Raw genomic sequence first — 26,006 nt, 5'->3', positions numbered from 1 at the left:
GTCCACCACCTAAGATCCTCTGAGGGCTCTCTGCTGCGGCTGCCTAATGTGAGACTGGCAGCCACACGCAAGAGGACCTTCTCCTTTGCTGCCTCTCAATTGTGGAATGACCTGCTGGTTGAAATGCACCTGCTGACCTCTTTGAAGGTCTTTAAGCAGGAATTAAAGACTCTATTCTTCCGATAGGCCTCCCCTTTCTAGAACTTTTGTTCCTTTTGCTGACTCTTGTATACTGTTTTTAAGCTGTGTTGTTTTAAGCTGTGTTGTTGTATTGTTGGATATATTTCTTTTGTTAAATTGTTTCCAGTTCAAAGTTGTTTTTAGTTATATGTTGTTTGTATATATTGTCCTTATACTTTTATGTAAATGGCTTTTAAACTTTGTATATTGTATTTTAATGTTTCAACTTTTGTAAATCGCCCAGAGAGTTCAGCTATGGGGCGATATAGAAATGTAATAAATAAATAAATGAAATATGTTAATTAGGCATTCTAATGAGTACTAAATATATATTTGCCTCATCCAATTGGGTCATAGGTCATTGCAAAACTCTAAATATTCTAATAAAAGCCAAATGCATATTCCTCTTGGATATGTGTTTCAGAACATAATAGGAGCCAGATTATATTCTCTTTGGAATTTTTTAGCCCTCTCCTATCCCTCTTTATTCTGTTGTCAAGCCCTGTTCTTTTTCTGGACCCTTTGTCCTGCCCTTTCTGCTGAGACTGTGGATGTTGATAGTGTTATGCTACATACTATCATCTAGCAGAGTTCTGAGGTTAATTACTTACAAAGGAGTAGTAATATTCATAATCTTAAACTTGGGTCTGTGGCTAGAGCATTTGCCATATCTCAATTATAGGAAACATTTCAGCTCTTTTAAAAGTATTAAATAAATATGAGGCAAACCTGAACACTCATAAAGCAGCACTTTCTGTATCTTGGTTTAAGACTTTCTATTTTAAGGAAATGAGGTATTTTGCTAAGCCACTATTTGAGAAAGTTTTATGTTCACAAAGAAAATTCTTGAGGCTAAATGGTAGGACTGGAGCCAAAGTTCCTTTCTGGTTGTTTGATTTTCCATTGATCAACTGTCAAAACACATTATGAATACACTTCAAGCTTTATATTCTAACTTTCTGGGGGATATAGCTACCCTTAACAGATGATTTATGACAGCTGCTTCTTTGGTAAATGTTTGCATACCACACCGAATGAGAGCCACTCCGAATCTCCAGAATTGTCATTTGGGGTGACTCTTCATGTTTATCAAGGGATGGTTTCCTTGTTGTTGTTGTTTGGAGATACAATGGGGTAGATCCAGACTTGCCCATCTGTGAATGGAAGGGTTCCTTCCAGTGGCAGAGGGAACAAAAATCCAGTGGACATTCCCTACTGGAAAAAGGGGAAATGCCAGAAATGTCTGCAGATTCTTCCGTTTCTCTGCAGCCCCCAGTGTCACTTCACACACAATACTGGAGGGCTTCCCAACCCTCCAGAGCAGATTTTCAGAAGCACATGGATCTTCAGGGAGGAGAGGGAATCAGCAAAAATCACCTCTGCCCTTTTGTGCCTACAGGACCATCCACTTTGCAGAGTTCACACAATACAGGACCCAACCCAATAAATATTAACAACATTGGTCAGAGCAGAATCCTGAACCACTCTCTTCTAAGAACTTAAGAAGAGCCATGCTGGACCAGACCAAGGCCCATCTCGTCCAGCATTCTCTTCACACAGTAGCCAATCAGCTGCCCATGGGAAACCCACAAGCAGGACATGAGTGCAACAGCATCCTCCTGCCCATGTTCCCCACTAACTGGTGAATATAGGCACGCATACTGCCTCTGATACTGGAGGCAGCATATAGCCATCAGCAGGAGCGTTGTTAGAAGTAGCCCACTGGGGCACAGGCCCCAGAACTTTTTTGAGCTGTGCCCTGGATCTTATGAGCTGTCCCAATTGTCTTTTTTTTTTTTTTTTACGTTTTCCCATTGACTTGCATTGGAAAAGAGAAACGACCATAACTTTTTTAGTTTGTATGATAAATACATGGAATTTGGACACCTGGTAGCCCCTATGGAGCTGACTGAACCTGCCAAATGTCAGGCAGTTAGGTCCAGTGGTTTTTGTGCTAGTCACAGGTATATTTCCTATTTTCAAGAAAATCTGTCAAAGCAAAGAGCCAAAAAAATTTTGTGCTTCCACATTAAGTGCATGGAATTTGGGGACCTGGCAGCCTCTCTAGAGCTGACTGAACCTGCCAAATTTCAAACAGGTCCAGTGGCTTTTGTGCTAGCCATGCATAAAGTTTCCTTTTCTCAAAGACGAAAACAAAAAGTAAAAACTATCAAGCCACATGGGATTGTGGCTTCTTCTTAATCAGAAGGTATTTAAGGTGACCATTAGGAGGTCACTATCTCTAATCTCTCGTGTAGGGTTTTTTTGAGGTGCAAAAAACCACTCTCCCTCTACTTTTCTGCTCTTACATGCCCACTGTTGGGAGCTTAATTGCAATGAAATTTTGAAGAGGGAGTTGGAAGGGAAGAAAGAGTTCCATGTTAAAGACTGGTATTTCACACAGCATCTGATTTCACTGCCCCAAATTGGAACCTTTGGCTTCTGCAGGAGTTTAGTAGCTTCAGTACAGCAAAGGATCCAATCAGCCTCCACAAACTTCTTTCTCCCCCTCCTCTTTAATTTCTCCTAAATAGCTATAAGACTTGAATTATTCCAGAAGGAGGGTTAGGACTATGTGGCATCATGATTGAGGAACTGCTGAGGCTTTTAAATAGGTTCTAGAATTTTTTTAAAAAGCTAGAGAAAGCTCTCAGCCACCTCACCTCATAAAGTTAATGTAAGTACGTGCAATCCTTACAAACCCTCCACAGCCTCCTAAATTCCTCTGAAGTTCTATCTGTCTGTCTGTCTGTCTGTCTAACTATCTATTGCATTTATACCCCGCCTTTTTTCCTCTTGCAAGGAACCCAAGGCGGCTTACATTATCCTCCTCCTCTCCATTTTATCCTCACAACAGCCCTGTGAGGTGGGTTGGGCTGAGAGTCTGTGACTGGCCCAAAGTCACCCAGTGAGCTTCCATGGCCGAGTGGGGACTAGAACCTGGATCTCCTAGCTCCTAGTCCAACACTCTGAAATGAGCCACTTGGCTTAGGGAATTCTCTCTAATGCGTCCCCCTGCCCCCACATTTCCAATCACCATTCTTCTTTTCTTCTTCCCTCCCCTATCCTGTTATTTCTTTCTCTTCTTTATTCCACCCAGGGCATATCTTGGGGAATTCTTAAAGAGAATTCTCTTCCATGGGCAAGAGAAGTTCTGAACTGTATTTGACTTTACACAAACAGACAAGAGAGTTGGTTTTTCTCCTTCTCATTCAAGCCTTTGAGAATTTGCAGGCATGTATATTCTTCAGAAACTTTGCAGATTTCTTGCCTGGGGGACACCTTAATGACCTGTGCATTTTCATACAAATCTACCCAAAAACTAATGGGGAGGGGTGAATAGAAGGGAAAGCAAATCACTCCCTTCTCCAAATTGGAGAACTCCCGTTCAACATGAACTACTGCACCTATCCTTCTGACACTTTGCTGGTTTCTTCGGCTATTGGGCGGTATAGAAATGAAATAAATAAAATAAATAAATAAAATTCTTACTTAGGGACACCTCTAGGATGTCTGTAATTTTCAGAACAATGGTCTACAAGGAACATAGAGAGAGAAATATGGCCTCTTTTGGAGACCTCAAAATGTCAAGGGCACCCTTGCACAAAACCCTTTGTGGCTATTGTTCTGAAATTTGGCAGGCATCATCTCCTCTGATGGGGCAATGAATCCTGAAATTTTTATCCAGTTCTTCCAAGGAATAACAATGTTATTGGCAGTTCCCTTTAAAAGAAAATTAAAATACGAATCCTGCACCCATTTTTTCTGACATTGGGCAGGTGTAATCCCCATCTAGGGGGCTACTGTGCCTGAAATTACCATCCAGTTCTGACCAAGAGAAAAAAGTTACAGGTGTTTTTTTTTCTAATTTCCCATGGTAGTCAACAGGAAGCATAAAGACTAATTTTTCCAAAACTTGACTCAGGTTTGGTGCTGAGCTGAAGTGGACTGACTACAAATTGGCCCGAGCAGAAGTAGGATGTTTTCCAAATGATGAACTGGGGTCTGAGTTGAAGTGGGGTGGGAGGTCAGTGCACACTTATTATGTATGTATGTATGTATGTATGTATGTAATCTATGCACACACGTAAGCACACCACATGCACACCACACACACACATATTAGAGGTCTGCTTAGACTCTAGATAGATAGATAGATAGATAGATAGATAGATAGATGCACACGCAAATTTGTGTTATGGGCCTGTGCCCCAGATCTTTTAAAAACCTAGCAACGCCCCTGGCCATCAGGGCTAGTAGCCATTGATAGCCTTTTTCTCCATGAATTTGTCTAACCCTCCCCCCTTTTAATGCCATCCAAATTGGTGGTCATCACTACATCTTGTGGAAGTGAATTCTATAGTTTAACTATGTGCTGTATGAAGAAGTTCTTCCTTTTATCAATCCTGAATCTTCCACCAATCAGCTTCATGGGATGAAGCATTATGAGAGAGGAGAAAAATGTCTCCCTGTTCACTTTCTCCACACCATGCATAATTTTGTACGCTTCGATGTAATCTCATTTTCTTTCTAATAAATGGTTAATTCACCTACAAAACACAGACTTGGTTTGCACTTAAATATACTGATTGAACTGGTTTGAGGTGACCTCTGGAGCTTAACAAGTTCAATGAAATGAATGGTATTACAGTTGATATATATACTTGCAGAAACTGGTGGTTAATGGCTACCAATAAGTAGCCATTATACATTTATTTATATTTAATGCAGATACTGCTCTTCACTCACTAATTATTTTTGCAAAACTAAAGGTTGAGCCCAGTCCTATGCATTTTAACACAGAAGTAAGTCCCACTACATTTAATGGGGGTTGCTACCTAGTAAGTGCACAGACATGCAGCAAAAGCTCCAAAGAATGAGCTTTTTCAATTTACCCATGTATTTGAACCCTTTGAAACATCCCTTTTATTAATGCTTGATTAATTCATTGTTTTATTTCTCTTCTGAAGATTTTTGTAATATGATGTCAGATGACCTCACTAATTCAATAGCAAAGGAAATTACCCAAATCCTTTTTCAGTTCAAACAGAAATGAAACTAAGCAAACCTGTGCCAATTCCCCCCCCCTTTTGGAAACCTACCACATTTTGAAGTGAGATGCTGCTGAACATGTGTAAAGCTTGCAGAACACAGGCCTTAATGAAAGGATTTATTGGAAGGAAATCCAGTAGCTTCAAATGCACCAGGCAATTTAAAACACCTCTCCAGAGATAGCACTTAACTCGGTGTTTGATATAATGACCTACTTGTTGCCAGCATTACTGTTACTATAAAATGCATATACTTTGTCTTCCTTTGTGCACTGCCAAAAGCAGCAGGCCTTCATTCTGTGGTAGTCTAAAAAAAAAAAAGCACAATCCCAACAGCCAGGAGAAACAGGTATTATCTATTGTATGCACTGTTCTATGATGAATTAGAGAGCAATCCAGAGGGGTGGAGGAGAGCGAAGGACAGATCGTCTGCTCACACAGGCCAGGCCAGTGGTGGGGGTGACTTTACCAGGCTTTTTAGACCAATGGGTCTTTTTTTAAAAAAAAAATCCCCCCATTGAAAGCAACAGGGGGCATGAATTGACTATGCCAGCTCCAGGCTGTCATAGCTGAGTCATAGCTGAGGGGCAGAGAATGGGTCCCCTTGGGAAAACTGATGGGCTTTGGATCTTCCACCCCACCCCTGGTTTCTATGGGTGTAACTGGTGCTTCCTCACCCCATGGAGGTTCCTCACCCCACCCCACTGGCAGATCCAGAGGTTATGATTGCTCTGTCCCTCAAATCACAAATCAAATCTTTAAGGAGAAAACTGTTAATATATTTCAATACTGCTCAAGGGGAAAACAGTGACTGATGCTGTATGTGGGACCTAAAAAGTAAAAGGTAATGAGAACTTTGACATTGTTATTACATTTTGGTTCTTCTGAAACAGTTGGCTTTGGGAAATTGGCACATTTACACACACAGCTTTTAGTGGTGTGGAGGAATCTGTTTTTCCATAAACATTTTCAGTCTTTTTATGCCTTCCTTTACACTGTAGTTCCAAAGAGAAAGAAGTATGCGATCACTACTCAAACAATGGCAAGAAAAAATGGGGTATAAAGAGCTACGCTAGAGCTGGCTAGTGATTATTATTATATTTATATCCCCCCTTTTTTCTTCTTGCAAGGAACCCATGGCCTTACATGATCCTCCTCCTCTCTATTTTATCCTCACAACAGCCCTGTGAAGTAGGTTAGGCTGAAAGTCAATGAGTCATGACTGGTCCAAAGTAACAGTAGGTAGATTTGGAGGCTTATGAGTATCAAGGGTGGATCCCATAGGACTGTGCCCTAAAATTAGGGATTTTCCCCGGAGTATGGTGTGATGGTTTGTGTCCAAAATTATTACTTTGAATGCTAATTTGAAAATGAGTTTTTGTTTTAATGAAAACAAGAGATCAAGCCACAGCACCTACGTTCATTTAAAAAGGAGAAAACCACACCTGACTGTAAGATGAGTTAGCCCCCAACATGGAGGAAATAACTAATCCTAAACGTTGCAAGCAAGAGAAGAATACATTGAGATCAATGTTTACAAGTACCAAAGCCCAGTTACCCAACACCCAATGAACTATTACAGCAGCTTCATGAGAAATTAAGGGGCAAATCTAAGAAGAAGAAAATTGTAAGCAGAAGTTCCTAAGTTAGGAAAGAGAGAAAAGACAAAAGGCAAAAATGAGAAAACTCCTGTAGGGCTAATGTTTTCTTGCAGTTCCTAGCGGGGTTCCCTGAATCTTTAGAATGCCATTATTCTCTTATTTTTATTACTTATTTCACTTCAAAAATGTGTATAACATTTTTTCAAACTAGTTTCAAGGCAGAGCATAGTACAAAACTTAAAATACAATAATATAAACAACCAATACCACTAAAATCAACATCAAAATACAAAGGCAGCAGAGCAGAAGATCAGAACTCATTGAACAAAGGTTTTTTCAAAAGGAAAGGTTTTTTAACTTGGGCAGAAGTCAGGGCCTCTCACACTATTGTGGCTGTGACAGCGAGAGCCCTGTCTCCCATAGAGACTAACCTGACCTCCATGAAGGATGGAATCTGTTGCAAGTGTTGTTGCACATATTAAATGCCAGGGAAGTTCAAATGGAAAAAGACATACCCTGAGATAATCAGTATTTGGAATGTTTTGGACTTTACAGCTCAAAATCAGCCCTTTGAATTGGACCCAGAAATATAGTGGCAACCAATACAGAAATTTTAAAATTTCTGAGAATGACAGCTGAAGCCTGTCAATAGATAAGCTACAGCATTTTGTACTAGTTGATGTTTCCAAATAGTCTTCAAAGGCAGCACTGTGTAGAATGTATTACAGTAATCTTCCCCAAAGTCACCAAAGCATGAATGACAGTGGCTAGGCCTAACCCTTCCAGCAATGGATATAGGTGCCATATCAACTGGAGCTGGCAGAAAGCACACTCAGCAACTGCCAAACCCTGGTAATCCAAGAGCAATGCCAGGTCCAACAGTACCTCTAAGACATAAACCTGTTTCTTAGACGAGAATACAGCCCCAACACAGAAGGGTGTATTGAAGGGTGAAAATTCATATGAAGAACATAGGGAGGCAATTCCAGTTCACAAAGAGAAATGTTTGATAGTTTTAATAAAATCTATTCCCTATAATAGTGCTAATGAAATGGGGCTGGATCCAACATAGTTATTCCACCAACAGAATGAGACTTCCCTGGCCTCTCTTCCCCCAACAGCCCCCTGAGTGCCGTTTGTTGTTGTTGTTGTTCAGTCGTGTCTGACTCTTTGTGACCCCATGGACCATAGCACGCCAGGCCTTCCTGTCCTCCACTCTCTCCCGGAGTGTGCTCAAGTCCATATTCATTGCATCGGTGATGCTATCTAGCCATCTCATGGGGCCAGATGCCATGATCTTAGTTTTTTTAATGCCTTGTTGTGGCGAAGGGGCTTGCGTAACTCAGTGAAGCCATAAGCTATGCCGTGCAGGGCCACCCAAGATGGGCAGGTCATGGCAGAGAGTTCTGACAAAATGTGGTCCACTGGAGAAAGAAATGGCAACCCACTCCAGTATTCTTGCCAAGAAAACCCCATGGAGTTCCCTTTAAATCTAGAGAAAATCCAGAGCAGATTTGGAGGGCGCTGGGGGAGGGGGGGCAAGTGCAGAAGGGAGGAGAGGACATGGAAGTTACATTTTGCTAGCAGTATCTGTTCCACTTGGAGAATGGCAGTGTTAGATCCCACCCTATGGTAGGCCAGGGTCTGGGTCCAGGGCTACCACTGACCACCACTCTGTTCCAACAGGCCCCGGCAGCTGATTCTGGGAAGGGCTTGACTGGAATGTGGCTGTTTTGTAGTCTATCCAAGATCGGGCATGTGGCCAACCACCATATTCTTCAAGCCTGGAGAGTTCCGGTTAGGCTGAACTTGGAACAATGGGTACTAGATGAGAAAGTAGTACATAGAAAATAAAATTTGATAGAGTGCCCTAAGACTATCCCCTTCATGGATCACTGCCTTGTTGTGGCGAAGGGGCTTGCGTAACTCAGTGAAGCCATAAGCTATGCCATGCAGGGCCACCCAAGATGGACAGGTCATGGCGGAGAGTTCTGACAAAATGTGGTCCACTGGAGAAGGAAATGGCAAACCACTCCAGTATTCTTGCCAAGAAAACCCCATGGAACGTATCACAAGGCTAAAAGAGATGACGCCGGAAGATGAGCCCCTCAGGTCGGAAGGTGACCAATATACTACTGGGGAAGAGCAGAGGGTATTTCCAAGTAGCGCCAGAAAGAGTGAAGTGGCTGGGCCAAAGCCGAAAGGACACTCAGCTGTGGATGTGTCTGGTGGTGAAAAGAAAATCGGATGCTGTAAAGAACAATGTTGTTTAGGAACCTGGAATGTAAGATCAATGAATGAAGGTAAGCTGGAGGTGGTCAAACATGAGATGGCAAGGCTGAACATCAACATCTTGGGAATCAGTGAACTAAAATGGACAGGCATGGGCGAATTTAATTCAGGTGACCGTCATATCTACTACTGTGGGCAAGAATCCCTTAGAAGAAATGGAGTAGCACTCATAATCAACAAAAGGGTGGGAAAAGCAGTACTGGGGTACAATCTCAAAAACAATAGAATGATCTCAGTACAAATCCAAGGCAAACCGTTCAACATCACAGTAATTCAAGTCTATGCCCCAACCACTGATGCCGAAGAAGCTGAGGTTGATCGGTTCTATGAAGACCTACAACACCTTCTAGAACTAACACCAAAAAAAGATGTCCTCTTCATCATAGGGGATTGGAATGCTAAAGTAGGAAGTCAAGAAATCACCGGGATAACAGGCAAGCATGGCCTTGGTGTACAAAATGAAGCAGGACAAAAGCTAATAGAGTTTTGCCAAGAGAACATGCTGATCATAGCAAACACTCTTTTCCAACAGCACAAGAGGCGACTCTACACATGGACATCACCAGATGGTCAATATCGAAATCAGATTGATTATGTCCTTTGCAGCCAAAGATGGAGAAGCTCTATACAGTCAGTAAAAACAAGACCTGGAGCTGACTGGCTCAGATCACCAGCTTCCTGTTGCAAAATTTCAGCTTAAATTGAAGAACGTAGGGAAAACCACTAAACCATTCAGATATGACCTAAATCATATCCCTTATGAATATACAGTGGAGGTGAGGAATAGATTTCAGGGATTAGACCTGATAGACAGAGTGCCTGAGGATCTATGGACGGAGGTCCGTAACATTGTTCAGGAGGCAGCAACTCAATCCATCCCAAAGAAAAAGAAATGCAAGAAAGCCAAGTGGCTGTCTGATGAGGCTTTACAAGTAGCTGAGGAAAGAAGGGAAGCGAAAAGCAAGGGAGAAAGGGGAAGATATATCCAACTGAATGCAGAGTTCCAGAGAATAGCAAGGATAGACAAGAAGGCCTTCTTAAATGAACAATGCAAAGAAATCGAGGAAAACAACAGAATGGGAAAGACTAGAGATCTCTTCAAGAAAATCGGAGGCAGGGACATAACAGAAGCAGATGAGATTGAGAAGAGGTGGCAAGAATACACAGAAGAACTATACAGGAAAGATCTGAATGTCCCTGATAGCCATGATAGTGCGGTCACTGAACTTGAGCCGGACATCCTCGAGAGTGAAGTCAAGTGGGCCTTAGGAAGCATTAGTAACAACAAAGCTAGCGGAGATGACAGTATTCCAGCTGAGCTATTTAAAATCCTAACAGATGCTGCTGTTAAAGTGCTGCACTCAATATGCCAACAAATTTGGAACACTCAACAGTGGCCGCAAGACTGGAAAAGATCAGTTTACATTCCAATTCCAAAGAAGGGCAACGCCAAAGAGTGTTCAAACTACCGCACAATTGCGCTCATTTCACATGCCAGCAAGGTGATGCTCAAAATCCTACAAGCTAGGCTTCAGCAGTATGCGAACCGAGAACTACCGGAAGTACAAGCGGGGTTTCGAAGAGGCAGAGGAACTAGAGATCAAATCGCCAACGTTCACTGGATCATGGAGAAAGCAAGAGAATTCCAGAAAAACGTCTATTTCTGCTTCATTGACTATCCTAAAGCCTTTGATTATGTGGATCACAACAAACTGTGGCAAATTCTTAAAGTGATGGGAATACCAGACCACCTTACCTGTCTCCTGAGAAACCTGTACGAGGGTCAAGAAGCAACAGTAAGAACCAGACATGGAACAACCGAGTGGTTCAAAATTGGGAAAGGAGTACGACAAGGCTGTATATTGTCACCCTGCTTATTTAACTTATATGCAGAGTACATCATGAGAAACGCTGGATTGGATGAATCACAGGTCGGAATTAAGATTGCTGGGAGAATTCTCAACAACCTCCGATATGCAGACGATACCACCCTAATGGCAGAAAGCGAAGAGGATCTCAAGAGCCTCTTGTGGAGGGTGAAAGAGGAGAGTGCAAAAGCTGGTTTGAAACTCAACATTAAAAAAACTAAGATCATGGCATCTGGCCCCATCACTTCCTGGCATATAGAAGGGGAAGAAATGGAAGCTGTGACAGATTTTACTTTCTTGGGCTCCAAGATCACCGCAGATGGTGACTGTAGCCATGAAATTAAAAGACGCTTGCTTCTTGGGAGGAAAGCTATGGCAAACCTAGACAGCATAGTAAGAAGCAGAGACATCACCTTGCCGACAAAGGTCCGTCTAATCAAAGCTATGGTTTTCCCAGTAGTAATGTATGGCTGTGAGAGCTGGACTATAAGGAAGGCTGAGTGCCGAAGAATTGATGCTTTCGAACTGTGGTGCTGGAGAAGACTCTTACGAGTTCTCTGGACTGCAAGGAGGTCCAATCAGTCAATCCTAAAGGAAATCAACCCTGAATGCTCATTGGAAGGACAGATACTGAAGCTGAAGCTCAAATATTTTGGCCAGAAAACTCCCTGGAAAAGACCCTGATGCTGGGAAAGACTGAAGGCAAAAGGAGAAGGGGACGGCAGAGGATGAGATGGCGAGATAGCATCACCGATGCAATGAATATGGACTTGAGCGCACTCTGGGAGAGAGCGGAGGACAGGAAGGCCTGGCGTGCTATGGTCCATGGAGTCACGAAGAGTCGGACACGACTGAACGACTGAACAACAACAACAACCACCTAAGACTATGTGGGTCCTTCTTAGATTGCTTGAGTAGTTGGATACTGTCTATCTGGCTTTGTCTTTCTCTTCCCACTCACTCCCAAGTCTGTTCCGAGGTGAGGTGTTTAGAGGATGGTAGGTATTTCAGCAGACTGAATTTCCTACAGAAATATCTCCTCCCAGGGGCATTGTTTTGGGAGAGCCCACCTGGGCACGGGGCCCAGATCTTTTGACCTGTGCTCTGGATCTTTTGAGCTGTCCTAATTGTCTTTTTTTTTTTTTTTACATTTTCCCATTGACTTCCATTGGGAAACAGAAATGGCCATAACTTTTTTCTTTTATATTGTAAATACATGACATTTGGAGACCTGATAGCCCCCATGGAACTGATTGAACCTGCCCATTTTCAGGCAGTTAGGTCCAGCGGCATTTGTGCTAGTCACAGGTAAAATTTGCTATTTTCAAGAAAATCTGTCAAAGCAAAGAGCTATATATTTTGTGTGCTTCCACATAAGTGCATAGAGTTTGGGGACCTGGTAGCCCCTATACAGATGACTGAATCTGCCAAATTTCTGACAGTTAAGCCTGGTGGCTTTTGTTCTAGCCACAGGTAAAATTTGATTTTTTCAAGAAAATGTGTCAAAGCAAAGAGCAATAATTTTTTTGTTCTTCCACATAACCACATGGAATTTGAGAATCTGGCAGCTCCCACAGAGCTGATTGAACCTGCCTATTTTCAGGTGCAGTAGCTTTTATGCTAGTCACAGGTAAAATTTGCTATTTTCAAGAAAATCTGCCAAAAGCAAAGAGCTATTTTTTTTAGTGCTTCCACATACATGCATGGAATTTGGGGATCCGGCAGCCCCTATGGAGCTGACTGAACCTGCCAAATTTCAGACAGTTAGGTCCAGTGGCTTTTGTGCTAGCCATGCGTAAAATGTGCTTTTCTCAAAGACTAAAACAAAAAGTAAAAAGTGCCAAAGCTACACAGGGGATTAGAAATCCTAATCAGAAGGTATTTAAGGTGACCATTAGGAGATCACTATCCCTAATCTCTGGTGTAGGTTTTTTTGAGGTGCAAAAAAACCTCTCCCTCCTTTTCTGCTCTTACATGCCCACTGTTGGGAGCTTGCTTGCAATGAAATTTTGAAGAGGGAGAAGGAAGGGAAGAAAGAGCTTCATGTGAAATACTGGTATTTCACACAGCACCTGATTTTACTGCCCCAAACTGGAACCTTTGGCTTCTGCAAGAGTTTAGTAGCTTCAGTACAGCAAAGGATGCAATCACCCTCCACAAACTTGTTTCCCCCCTCCACTTTAATTTATCCTAAATAGCTGTAGGATTCAAATTATTTCAAAAGGAGGGTTAGGACTATGTGTCATCATGTTTGAGGAACTGCTAAGGCTTTTAAACAGGTTCTAGAGTTCTAAAAAAAGCTAGAAAAAGCCCTCAGCTACCTCACCTCATAAAGTTCATTTAAGTACGTGCAATCCTTTAGAAGGCCCCTCCACAGCCTTCTAAATTCCTCTGAAGTACTACCTCTCTGAAAGAAGCCACTTGACTTAGGGCATTCTCTCTACCCCTGCCCCCCACATTTCCAGTCACCATTCTTTTCTTCTTCCCTTCTCTATCTTGTTCTTTCTTTCTCTTTATTCTACCCAGAGGAATTCTTGAGGAATTCTTATAGAGAATTTTCTTCGGTGGGCAAGGGAAGTTCTGAACTGTATTTGACTTTATACAAACAGACAAGAGGGTTGGGTTTTTTCCTTCTCACTCAAGTCTTTGAGAAGAGTGGGTTCACCTGGTTGCAGAGAAACAAATCTGGGGCTGTTTTATTTGTCAGTTGCCATTATCCAGCAACAGGAAGGGCTGTAGCTCTGTGGTAGAGCACACGCTTTGCATGCAGAAGGTCCCAGGTTCAATCCCCAGTGTCTCCAGGTAGGGCTAGGAAAGAATCCTGCCTGGAACCCTGGAGAGCTGCTGCTGCCAGTCAGTGTCAACAATTCTGTGCTAGATGGACCCAGGATCTGACTCGGCATAAGGCAGCTTCCTATGTTCCTATGAACAGAAAGCTTTAATAAAAATAGGAGTTTGGGGTTTGTTTCTTAAGAGGAGGGGAGATAAATACTGCTCATTTATACAATCCTATGTATGCCTACTGCCTACTCAGAAGCCCCATTATGTTTAATGAGGCTTACCTTCAGGAAAGTGTGCATAGGATTCCAGCACAAGTTACTTTTGCAGGAACGTTTGCACTTTGATATTCTAGATGTTTACTCAGAAATAAGTCCTGAGTTGTGAGCATGGTATTGCAGGATTAATACAGTGCCTCCACAATTCCACCTAATGAATTGACTACCCTTTCAGCTCAGCCCTATGCATGTTTTGTCATTTGTGGGTTTGGTTTTTGTTTTGTTTTTTGCATGAACTCTAGCTGGTAAGGGAAAGGCGCTTAGTACATGCTCAGAGGTTCTCCATAACTTAGGACTAGTTTTGAAAACAGACTCATTGGCTGAATCCTGGCGAAGTCTTGGCATAAATGAAGTTATGGGGAGGAAGATACAATGAGAGCTTGTGCATAACAAGGAGGAGGTAGAGAGGAAGCTGCACAAAACAAAACATCTGTTTTTATGAAGAGTTGCTGGACGATGGTAGGATGAGGAGGGATGGTTGCATGGAGGGGAATAGAATTGGTAGGGGGAGAATGTAACTGCTCAGTGGTGAAAGAAAAGCATTCTGTATGTGCCTCAGAGGCACTCTGTATTTAAGAACATAAGAAGAGCCATGCTGCATCAGACCAAGGTCCATCTAGTCCAGCATTCTGTTCACACAGTGGCCAATCAGATGCCCATGGGAAACCCACAAGTAGAACATAAGTGCAATAGCACCTTCCCACCCATGTTCCCCTGCTGCTAATATTGGTGAAACGTAAATAAATTCTAGTCATTCTAAGTTTGCATGTATGCATATCCTTCAGAAACTTTGACGTTTTCTTGCCTGAGAGACACCTCTAATGACCTATGCATTTTCATACAAATTTACCCAAAAAACTATTGGGGAAGGAGTGAAGGGGAAGCATAGCACTCCTTCCCCCAAACTGGAGAACTCCCCTTCCACATGAACTGCTGCACTTATCCTTCTTTGTTGATTTATTACTTAGGGACAACTCTAGGCTGTCTGTAATTTTCAGAACAGTGGTCCACAAGGAAAATAAGGAGATTAAGTATGTCCTCTTTTGGAGACCTCAAAATGTCAAGGACACCCTTGCACAAAAATCCTTATGGCTATCATTCTGAAATTTGGAGACATGATCTCCTCTGATGGGGCAATGAATCCTGAAATGTGTATCCAATTCTTCCAAGTAATAAAAAATTTATTGGCAGTTTCCTTTAAAAGAAAATCAAAATATAAACCCTGCACCTATTTTTCTGACATTGGGCAGGTGTAATCTCCTTCTAGGGGGCTTCTGTGCCTGAAATTGTCATCTAGTTCTGACCAAGAGAAAAAAGTTACAGTTTAAAAAAAAAAAAAAATTCCAATGGTAGTCAACGGGAAGACTCATTTTTCCAAACCTTGACTCAGGTTTGGTGCTGAGCTGAAATGGTCCGACTACAAATTAGCCTGAGAAGAAGCGGGACGTTTTCCAAAATGCTGAACTGGGATCTGAGTTGAACTTGGATATATTATAAAGATAGGATATAGATAGATAGATAGATAGATAGATAGATAGATAGATGCAAATTTGTGTTATGGGCCTGTGCCCCGGAACATTTAAGAACCTAGCAGCGCCCCTGTCTCCTCCTATGCCTCAAGATAAAACTTCAGCAAATTCTCTTGCAGACTATTGGGTGGGGCGGGGAGAGAAAACTCCAATAAGACTGTTAAAAGAATATTATTATGTCCCTAGTATTTCCACTAATATACGCTGGTGCTTAGTTTAATCAGGTTGTGGGGATCTGGTATAAAACAGGGTTCGAACTGGCCATCAGTACCAGCTCCAGGATTTTGCGGATCCTTGGACAAGACACTCTCAATAGGCCGTCTCCCTCAGTGAATCTCCCTTCTTGCTGACATTGTCACCAGCTTCTATTGCTCATGCAGATTCTCTTTCTCATCACTGCTACCACTTGCTAGCTTGACAGGCAGAAAGCCAGGGAGCAAGTAGGCAGTAGCTTCTACTGCTCCTTCTCCTCACCACCACCATTGTCTGGGGCAGAACAAGCAGGTTGCAATGGTAAAGAGGAGGAGCAAGTCCAGGGACTCCTGTCAGTGAGCCCCTGCCTGGGATGTGGCCCCTTGGCAGCTGCCCAACTATGCCTATCCTTGACACCGGCCCTGCTGGCCATGAAGAAAATAAATATATATATATATATATATATATATATATATATATATACACACACACACACACACACACATATATATATATACACATATATATACATATATATACACACACACACACACACACACACACACTAGAGTAGGCTAGATTGCACAGATCAGGTTGGTTCTTTTCAACCATACTGGAGAAAGTATAACATGTCTGACCTGCAGTAAAAGCTGGAAAATATAATTTTCAGCAATGAACTTGAATATGACTTGGAGAGCCTCAGAGGCAGTAGACAAAGCAAAAAGAAGTGTCTGAATCTTCTTTAAGATTCCAGAGGAAGGGCCTGCTCTGAGATCGGTCCAATCAAATTAGCCAGAATATGGAAACCAGACCTATTTTGTACTGGCCTTTGTTAGGGAGTTCACTCTCTAATGAACCAGTCTTTGCTGTTAGGAGAGGCTGTTGCAGATCACCTTTAGAGCAAGCTTTTGATTGTTTTATAATGTATTACTGTACCACTGTCTTTGCAGTGATGAGTATTGGTTGTAAATCCCATTGTGTTATCTTTTGAAGAAAAGTGAGATTTTTAAAATGCAGTTTTAAAAAATTACACAGCACCTAAAGTTACATGAATCTCAAAACTTGCATTATCAGGGTCTCACCAAAGGGTCAGTGTTTATTTTCAAGAGGATGAAAAATGGAAAACCAAGTCACTTAATTTGGCTGTTCAGTAAAAAAAAAAAAAACACACCTTCAACTCTCCTTTGAGAAGCAAAATATCTGGCAAAGCTATTACAGTTATAAAGGCCCTGTGTGCTAGTTGACATGACTCAGCAGGAAATACGATAACAAATCAGAAAGGTTTCCTTTGGGGAAAATAAATCTGTATACGTCGTTCATAACATTCAGCAAAGGCTAAGTAAACCATACAAGATACTCCTGAAGATTACTTCAGTACCTGATTTAATGGGGGATTTAATAGGACCTACAGTCCTAGAACAGCCCGTTTTTCTAGGCAAATTGGTATTTGCCTATCCTGATATCCCAAACATTTGAAAAAAATATAATTTTCATTTTCCCCCCTTTGTTACCCAACTTTGCATTTGGCTATAAGCAGAAGCCGCCTCTTCTGCATTGTATTTTCAGTCCTCCTCCTTAATACAGGGAGGCAAAATTACAGGGCCAAAGAACAAGATAGATATACAGATGGAGTTATGTGAGAGGAGAACCACCCAAAATAATCATGGAGGGGTTGGAAGTCAGAACCCATGGGGACAAGGCTAAAGAAACTGGGCACTTCTGATGGAAGGGGCCAAATGTGATCTTGAAACCCATACCTCCAAGTCTGGAAGATAAATAAAATTATATCAGTTCTCATAGGTTCCCCGCCATATGCTATTCCCCACCTCCTCTACAAAGTTACTTCCACTGAGCCTACTGATAGCAAAACTAATATTTTTTATGTGATTGCTTATGGCAGCTGTTTGGGAGAGGTAACTACCTCACATATTTGTTTGCCTATCTATCCACTTATTTCTTTTAAGCATATGTTTAACCCAGCTCTTCAATCAACAAGGATCTTGGAGAGACTTGCATAAGATCAATAAAAACAATTACAAAAATTAAACATTAAAAATGCATGTGGTCATTAAATAGCCTCTTTAAAGATGTGGCAATGTTGACATTTTGCTTGGCTGGCAGCTGCTGCTGCTTCTCTTTATCACAGGGCAGTTGGTTTGATGAACTCTATGAAAACCATAGTCATTTCAGTTCAGTCCCAATCCAATAAGCAGGAAGGTAGTCCTGATCTCTTTAAAACATGTTTCACCTTTCATAGAGTGTTGGTTTTCCTGCACAATGAGCAGGGCATACTTCAAAAGAACAGGTAGAGCAGTTGTGTGATACCACATTGTGACACTTTTGCCAGACTTAGATGAACACTTTGGGGCACGATGTAAAATTGCTAGCTATGTCTGCTGGGAGGACATTCTCCTTTGGGGTCTGCAAAGTTGTAAAAGGTTTGCTTTTCCATGTTCAAAATGATCCAGTCACACAAAAACCATCCCTGGGAAGCCATCTGTTGAAAAACAGGTAGCTTTAAGAAGGATAAATGTCTTTATAGATAAATATTTCAAAAATGGCACAATGTAGCATATTTAAACAAGACCCCAAAAGAATCTCAACATCCTAATGTTAACTTTACCTTAACATCCTGATGCTGACTTATCCTGTCAGTAATGTTTTATGCCCTCTAGAAAGCACTGAGGCAATAACTAGCTTTGTAGAATAAATCAGTGTGGATTTAGAATTCATTTTGTTTAATACTAAGTGGTTTACAAAATGCCTAGGATTAAATGTCACTGTGGAGAATGTGACCCTCTGGATTACTTAAAACAAAGAGGAGCCAAAAAGGAGGCAAAGAAAGATGCAGAATTAACAACTTTGTTTTCATCGTTCTGTCAAGGAGGTATGGAGTGTTCTCAGTCTAGTTTGGGTTGAGACGGAAGCTGTAACTTAGCCTGTAGAAAATAAATACACACAGCAGTTTTGTGTAGCCAGCTCTGTCTTTTTGTGTATTGTGGGCTCCATATCCTGGGATTCCTTTGCGCAAGGTGCCCTCAGTGTCCCTTTTTTCTGAGTGAACCCACCTCCCTGCCATCATCACCACTGCCCATTTGCTTGCCCTCTGCCTACCACTACCCACAGGGAGAAGACAAGGCAAGTGGGACTCACTGCTCATGCTTGCGGTGGCCAGGTGAACAGGCAGCAAGAGCAAGGGGAACAAGAAGGACCAATGGGCTCAGGGAGTCAGCAGTGGGCTCTCCAGCAGGGTGTTGGGGCTTTGGCAAGCACCTGACATTCTCAGTCTTTGATGCTGGTCCCAGTTGTGTCCAAATGAATGGAAATGCAGCCACTATTGTCAATGAAATATGGGGGGGAGGGGAGTTAAGTTCTATTCATATACAAAAATATAACTGCAAACATAAACAAGCAAACCATTGTAACAATGGCCACTCTAGGATCCCTTTTGTTTGTCTCCTTTTCCCTGCGTTATTTTTCTTAGGTAGTTTTAAATAGGCTTCAGAACTTATAAGACTACTCCAGGTTGGATTGCCCTGGTTCATTGCTGATAGGAAACTGGGTGTTTAAGGGCTCAGTCCTATGCAGATAGGTGGCCACCTCCAAACTGGGAGGTGACCACCTATCCAATGGAGGGCAGGAGAAGCATGGAGGGGATCATTCCCTCCACGCTTCTCCTGCCCTGCATTTTCGACTAGACAGCCAATTGTGGCTGTCTAGCTGCAGGAGGGCAGAGCAGGGGAGGAGGCTGCCATATGGCATTTCCGCCCGCCCCGGAATGCACCCCGGGAATGCCCCATTTTGGCCGCTCCAAGCACAGGGCTTTTCTGCACTGCCTGCAAGGCAGCATGGAAGTGGGGGAAGGTCGGTTCCCGGAAAACCAGATATTGTATGGCCATCTAGCTGCTGACTAGCGGCCATAGGATTATTCCCTCCATTAATCAAATGACATTTTAACACATGTTAAACCACTATATTTCTGTCTATCCATCTATATATACAGATGTACATACCTACTACCCACCTACATATATTGCAGTTTACCACTTCCGACTCATTGCCATGCTAGAGCTTCAGCATAACAGATGGGCTGGGCTGTATGGGAGGTAACTTTCCCCCAAATGATCCCTTTCTCCACCACTCTGGGCCTTATTGGAATGTAGTAGGCTGTGACAGAGAAAGGGAGGGTTGGGAAGACAGTGACTATTTCCTCTCTCATGCCCCTTTCTCACCTAGCACTCTAAGCAGCATGTAACTGAGCAGCTTGATCTCCCCCCTGCCTGTGCTCACTCCAGGCCAAGCAAAGCCAGGGGCAGACCATTTCCCAACAAGCTGGGCAGTGAGAGGACCAAAGCAACCTATGGAGTCACCGTTATCCTCCCTACTCGCTCTTGCTCAGACCACCAATTTGTGCACGGCTGGGGGAGTAGGGGAAACAAGGTGTGGTAGCACCAACTTCTGAGGCCAATGAGAACTCCTAGAATTGCAGCTATGCTGGAGACAGGTGGGCCTCTGTAACTGAGATGGGAGGAAGTAACTAGGACATTCAGAGAAGGGAGCTGGGTATGTTGGAACGGGTTCTCTCCCCTCCACCATCAAATCTGAAAGAATGTAGTTAGCATTGTACAACAGCACAATATTGACTCTTATTCATGTGCTTAGTGTCCCACAGCAACACCGACAAGTATCTAACATTGGGGGGGGGGGGCTTCCCAGTGTTCATGAAGCCCAGCTTCTCCCATTTGGGTCTGGTTTCATTAACCCAGGACTAAGACACTTGCTGCAAAATACTTGAATATTTACTGCAGCCAAAGCCTAAACTAAATACAGCACAACTCAAGCAAATAGCGGTAGCCATTCCACAAGAGCTGTCCTGTATACCTCAAGCTTCCATTTCCTTGTTTTGTCTAACAAATCTCTCTCTCTCTCTCTCTCTCTCTCTTTCTCTTTCTCTTTCTCTCTCTCTCTCTTTCTCTCTCTCTCTTTCTCTCTGCGCTGGTTTATCTACCAATAGCAGGCTACATAATTTTAAAGAAGCGTTGTTAACAGTTGAGAGGCTGCACACAGACTACTGTTACAGGCGTGACATTTAACAGAAGAGGTTGCTTAATACTGGCAACAGCAAGCTATGTTACAAAACTTCTGTTTATTTCTCTGTTTAGGATAATGGGACTGTTCCAAACAGAAGACCAGCAGCCTTTTCACCTGGAGGAAGTCCAACAGACAACAAGCAGATATCAAACTTGCAGTACAATAACCCTACACGGCTGTATGCAAGCAATGCAGATTCCAGTTTTCCTTCACAGATGAGTGGCCTCCATATCACAACTTCCCCAAGGTATGAGGGCCAAACTAGACATGACAAAGGAGATGCTTTTACAAATATCTACCATGGGGGTTGGCAGGACTATACTATGGGAGCAAAGTTGCTGATCCTTTCCCATGCTCTGGTTTCCCAATAAAAAAAATTCCTAGTTGCTTTTTTCTTTTCAGCCACTCTCCCACACACCAAAGCTATTTGCTCCAGTTTGAAAAGCAGAGCAAAGAAGCTGGTATGATATGTTTGTAGTATGCATACATGTTAACAGTATTCCCAAACTGATATCACAACAGGAGCCAATCATGCAAATACTTGCATGTTTTGTTTGAAGGAAACAACCTGCTTAACCTGTTAGAACAGCTTTCTCCAATATGGTGCAATCCAGATACTTTGGACTACAACTCTTATCATTTCTGACCATTGGCCATGCTGGCTGAGGCTAATGGGAGTTGAAGTCCAAAACATCTGGAGGGCACCAGGTTGAGGAAGGGTGTGTTAGAACTGCTAAAATAGCATGTCAAACATTTTTTGAAAGATAACTTGGCAAAAGATAGATGAGATTCATACTGAAACATTCCCCATGGACATATGAATCCAGATAAAATAATTGACATGAAGTGGAATTGCAAGCAGAATGCTAAATGTTCACATTTTAAGAATGGGTATAGGGAAATTATTTTAAAATGGCAGAAGGCATACTTTTTTGTAATAAGTGAATATCCCGGCTTGAAAGTGAAATGTCTGAACTGGATCTATGCAGACCAGGTACATTTCAGCCTGTGGTAACATCCTTCACATGGCAACCGACTCGGACCAACTACAGGAGCGTGCACACTGAACACCGAGCATCTGCATCACACAAATAATATATTGTGTGAATCAATGAAATTCAAAACCAAAGGGTGGAAAGATCACAAGATGAGGCAAATCACACATTCAGCTTACACGCCACAATTTTCAAGGTGCACAAATCGTTTTTGATACCAGGCACGTACATTGGAGGTCCTGTCCTGAGGAACATTGGAGGTCCTGTCCTGAGGAACTCCTATCTGGGGAAGAACATTACTGTGGTCCTAGATATTTGACTGGACAGGACAGGAAATATATTTATATTTAACACCAAACCCCAATATAACTCCAAACCAAGAACAACTAATCAACTGGAATAAGTAAGCTTGCAAAGATGTACAATATCCAAAACCCTAATAATGCAACTTTACCTCTACAGACTAAAACATACAATTAACATACAATGCACAAAGCATGACAAAAATCTACAATCAATACCAAAATTAACCAAACACGTTTTGACCATAGGTCTCCTTCAATGGTCTATTATGTAAAAAGGTATATACAAAGACATATATATCCATATATATCTATCCACGTTTCTCACATACATTCACGATGTAAAACACTACAATGTCTCCACCAATTCGGGCTCATACTCATGGACCTTGCCAAACCAAAAATAAGATAAATACATGTAAGTACATATACACAGGTAAAAGAGATCATACTGAAAGGAGCCTTAGGGTGAAATCCTATCAGTTGTGCGCTCGATAATTGGAAGCACCCAAACTTGGAGGCTTCTGATAATCCAATGCAGGTCAGGAGAAGTGGCAGAGGCGATCTTCACCTCCTCATCCTCCTACCCTGCATTTTTTTGCTAGATGGGCTTTTTTGCCCACCTAGCAATGGTGCTTTGGGGGGGTGGGGAGGAGGCTGGAAGAGGCTCTAAATAGCTTGTATCCTGGCCTCTCTGGTCTCCTTTCCTCCCACTGAAACACCCCCTTTACCCCCTCTCCAGGATCACTTTTCTAACCTTAGAGGCCAGCTGGCACAGTTCTTTTGGCATTGGCTGCAAGAGGGCAGGGGAGGAGCATCGGATCTCTGACTTCCCCTTTCAAGGTCAGAGCACTCTCTCTGACCTCAGAAGGGGAATCCCCAGTATAATATGGCCCCAGTATTCTGTGGCCCCCTATGACAATGTCTAGGGACCATAGGATTGCACCCATAGGCTCCACTTCAGATATGCAATTCTAGGAAAGACAAGGAACTGTAGTAAGTCCTGAAAACAAATTCACAAAGGGAAAATCACTTTGAAACAAAGTAAAAGTGCACAGATTTCCTCTGTAAAGAAACTGGATACTAAGATAAACTAAAAGGCTAATCTAGATACTAATGAGATCACTTAGGAGGCTTCTCTTCTAGGAGCCTTCAAGCTGTTAACAAAAACTGAGGAAGTTTGGATCTCTCTTTGTATGGTGGATTTCAACCACAGGTGTGATTAAATGCAGCCTTTAGAATTCCAGTTGGTCCCTTAAAGGGCACTCACCAAAAAAAGCATATTTGCTAGAGAGCTATAACTTCAAACTATTACAAAAGCTTCACCAGTTTTCATAAACACCACATAACACGTAAGGGCCAAACATCTATATGTTTCTCAAACAATATACACAGCACTGTTATTAATAGTTTGTTTTAGCAAATAACCAGTCAGTCTGTCTCCTCATTTAGACCGACTGGAGATTTAGTCTTCAAGGTATGGATTCAATACAGTTCTTTCTGTAAAAATATTACCTTCCTGCAATATGTGGTTCAAAACAGTCCATATAGGAATTAGCCAATTCAAGGGCAAACTGGCATCCCATGGCAGTTCCTGAAATTTAACCAATAAAATTCGGGTCCTTTTGTGATATGAGTTTGGGAGTACAAATTACCCAGCGCGTTTCAGGAGCAGGGGGTGAAAATGAGTCAAATACACCACAGTTGTAGATCCTTACCCAGTGGCCACCAGCTAGCAGATGACCATTTTCCCCCAAAAGGGTGATACTGTGTCATCACATAGTGCCATTCCGGGGGCTTTTGGTAGTGGTGGTGGTGGAGTGGTTCCAGGAGTAAATGCCCATGAATTTGGGTCTCAGCCCCGCAGATTCATAGATATCACCCCCATTTTACCACCCACAAATGGGATAGTGAAATGGGATTTCAGCTCAGCCTTTGCTTAGGAGCTTCTTAAGTCTCATATGGTTATCATTTATATCTAGTGTTTTAGCATTGTTTAAACCTTGAGGCTTTTTCTAAAATATATATTATGGATACTTCAGAAAATGTGAACCAATTGAGAAAGAAACAGGATTATATGGAAGTGTTTTAGATTTTTTAACATGTACACTTGGGAGCATGTTTGGCAACAATAGTGGCACAAATGCCAGATATTTTTCAAGGGATGGAAGACTTCCAAGTCCTTCAGTAATTTAATTTAATGCATTTTTTAAAAATATGATCCATGTGTGGCACAGTAACTCACAATGAATTGTAGCAGCAGCAGCTGCCCTGTCTGTAATGCGAATGTTCACTGGTCACTCTTAAGCCCTGTTGCACAGTAGCAAGTGAAGTGGGGAGTATACCAGTTTGCCCGCCATAGTTTGTGCAATTCTTTCTGCATAATAGGCTATGTATGGGCAGAAAAACCTAGTGTAGGAAAAGAAGGCACGCTTAAGTGAATCCCCATTAAAATTAACATAGGATTTGTTTGTGGGTGAACTGCAGTGATCAAATTGAATGTTTTGTGAAACGAAAGTACTAGAAAATGCTGTTAAAAACCTCACAGTTTACAACAGATTCTCTTTCATTTGAATTCTTCACTTGGTTCCCCTCTGGTGTTAGTTGCCCTCCCTTTTGTATTTAAATAGTGCTGACCCTTCAAGGGGCCTACCAAGAAACAGAAATGGAATTGACATGGACTCAGATGTGTACAAAATGCTGCAGGATTATGAAAAGCCAGCTTCAGAGCCTAAGCAGTCAGGATCCTTCCGCTATCTACAAGGCATGTTGGAAGCTGGAGAGAATGGTAAGGAATAAAACATTCCTGTATTTAAAAAATGTGTTAAAAAAAACTATCCCACTTTATTTTAAAATTCAAAGTGACTTACAATTAGCGTAGCATAAAAGATGATTGCATCCAACAATGAAGTCAGATACATACACTGTGGTGGCCTGCAGGGGGTGGGATGAGGATCAACTGAAGTTACTGTTTGGATGATCATCATGAGTCGGGGAGAGAAGTCAGGCCCCTAAACAGGGGGCATGAATATACTGGGTTTTTTTAGGGCACTTCATTGAACCTTGTTTGGCAGGGTGGGAGGGCTTGTCTTACGTGCTGGAGAGAGGGTGGCTTCTTCTGTTCTTTTTGTCTCTACCAGTGCCAGTAGTGCCACTCCACTCTCGGCCTCCTAGCCACCATTTTCCTAATCCTAAATTAACTAAGAAACAGCATCATTCCAGGAAAATGGGGGAGGGGGCATGACAGATGCGGCATGACAGATTTTTGTTGGGGAAAGCATGACAGATGCCACAAAAACATGGCAGTCACCAGTGGTGACTGCCATGTTTTTATATCAGGTATCACAGATACCTAGCCTTGAGCACAGGAGGATGAGCCAGCCAGGTCTGAGGCTGCTGCTGGACACCCAACTGAGGAACAGGATAGGGTTGCTGATACCAAACCTGAGGATAATGGTCAAACACAAGGAACCTGAGATAGGGCCCTCATGGAGGCCTCATGGATGCAGTTTACAGACAACCAAGCCCTATTCACCTGAAGAGTGAAGTACCTCCTGCCCCACAGCAGTGAGGCCTGTTGTGAATTAGAATTCCTTCTTCACAGAGACTGATCAGCAGCTTGATTAACCTATCTCCCAAAACCTGGGGTGAGGGTGGGGGTGGGGGTGAGGGGGAGATATTAAGAGAAGGTTATATAAATAATAAAAGGGGGGAAATGAATCAGATAGTGGCCATCTTGTCGGTTGCTCTCTATTTAAATCCCACTAGCACAAAACCTACAGACACACAAGTTGTACCAGAAAGCAGACAGGCACAACTTTTCCCCAAAGCAGCCCCCCTCGGTCCTTC

General features: G+C 42.4%; 1 protein-coding gene across 1 annotated transcript in view; it reads left to right on the top strand.

The window, feature by feature from the left end:
- The window catches only part of PDLIM4 (PDZ and LIM domain 4), a 99,261-nt gene that overhangs the window by 61,277 nt on the left and 11,978 nt on the right, over positions 1-26,006 (top strand). The window contains exons 4-5 of the mRNA XM_084838845.1: positions 20,932-21,107; positions 24,788-24,945. Coding sequence (XP_084694971.1) covers positions 20,932-21,107; positions 24,788-24,945 — 334 coding nt within the window. The remainder of the gene's footprint in view (positions 1-20,931; positions 21,108-24,787; positions 24,946-26,006) is intronic.

This window comes from Heloderma suspectum, chromosome 2 (assembly GCF_057233095.1).
Source record: "Heloderma suspectum isolate Gila_16-S chromosome 2, 16-S_ref, whole genome shotgun sequence".
In the NCBI taxonomy this organism is placed as follows: Eukaryota; Metazoa; Chordata; class Lepidosauria; order Squamata; family Helodermatidae; genus Heloderma; species Heloderma suspectum.
The sequence above is the reverse complement of the archived record's forward strand: the minus strand, read 5'-3'. Positions and strand labels throughout refer to the sequence as shown.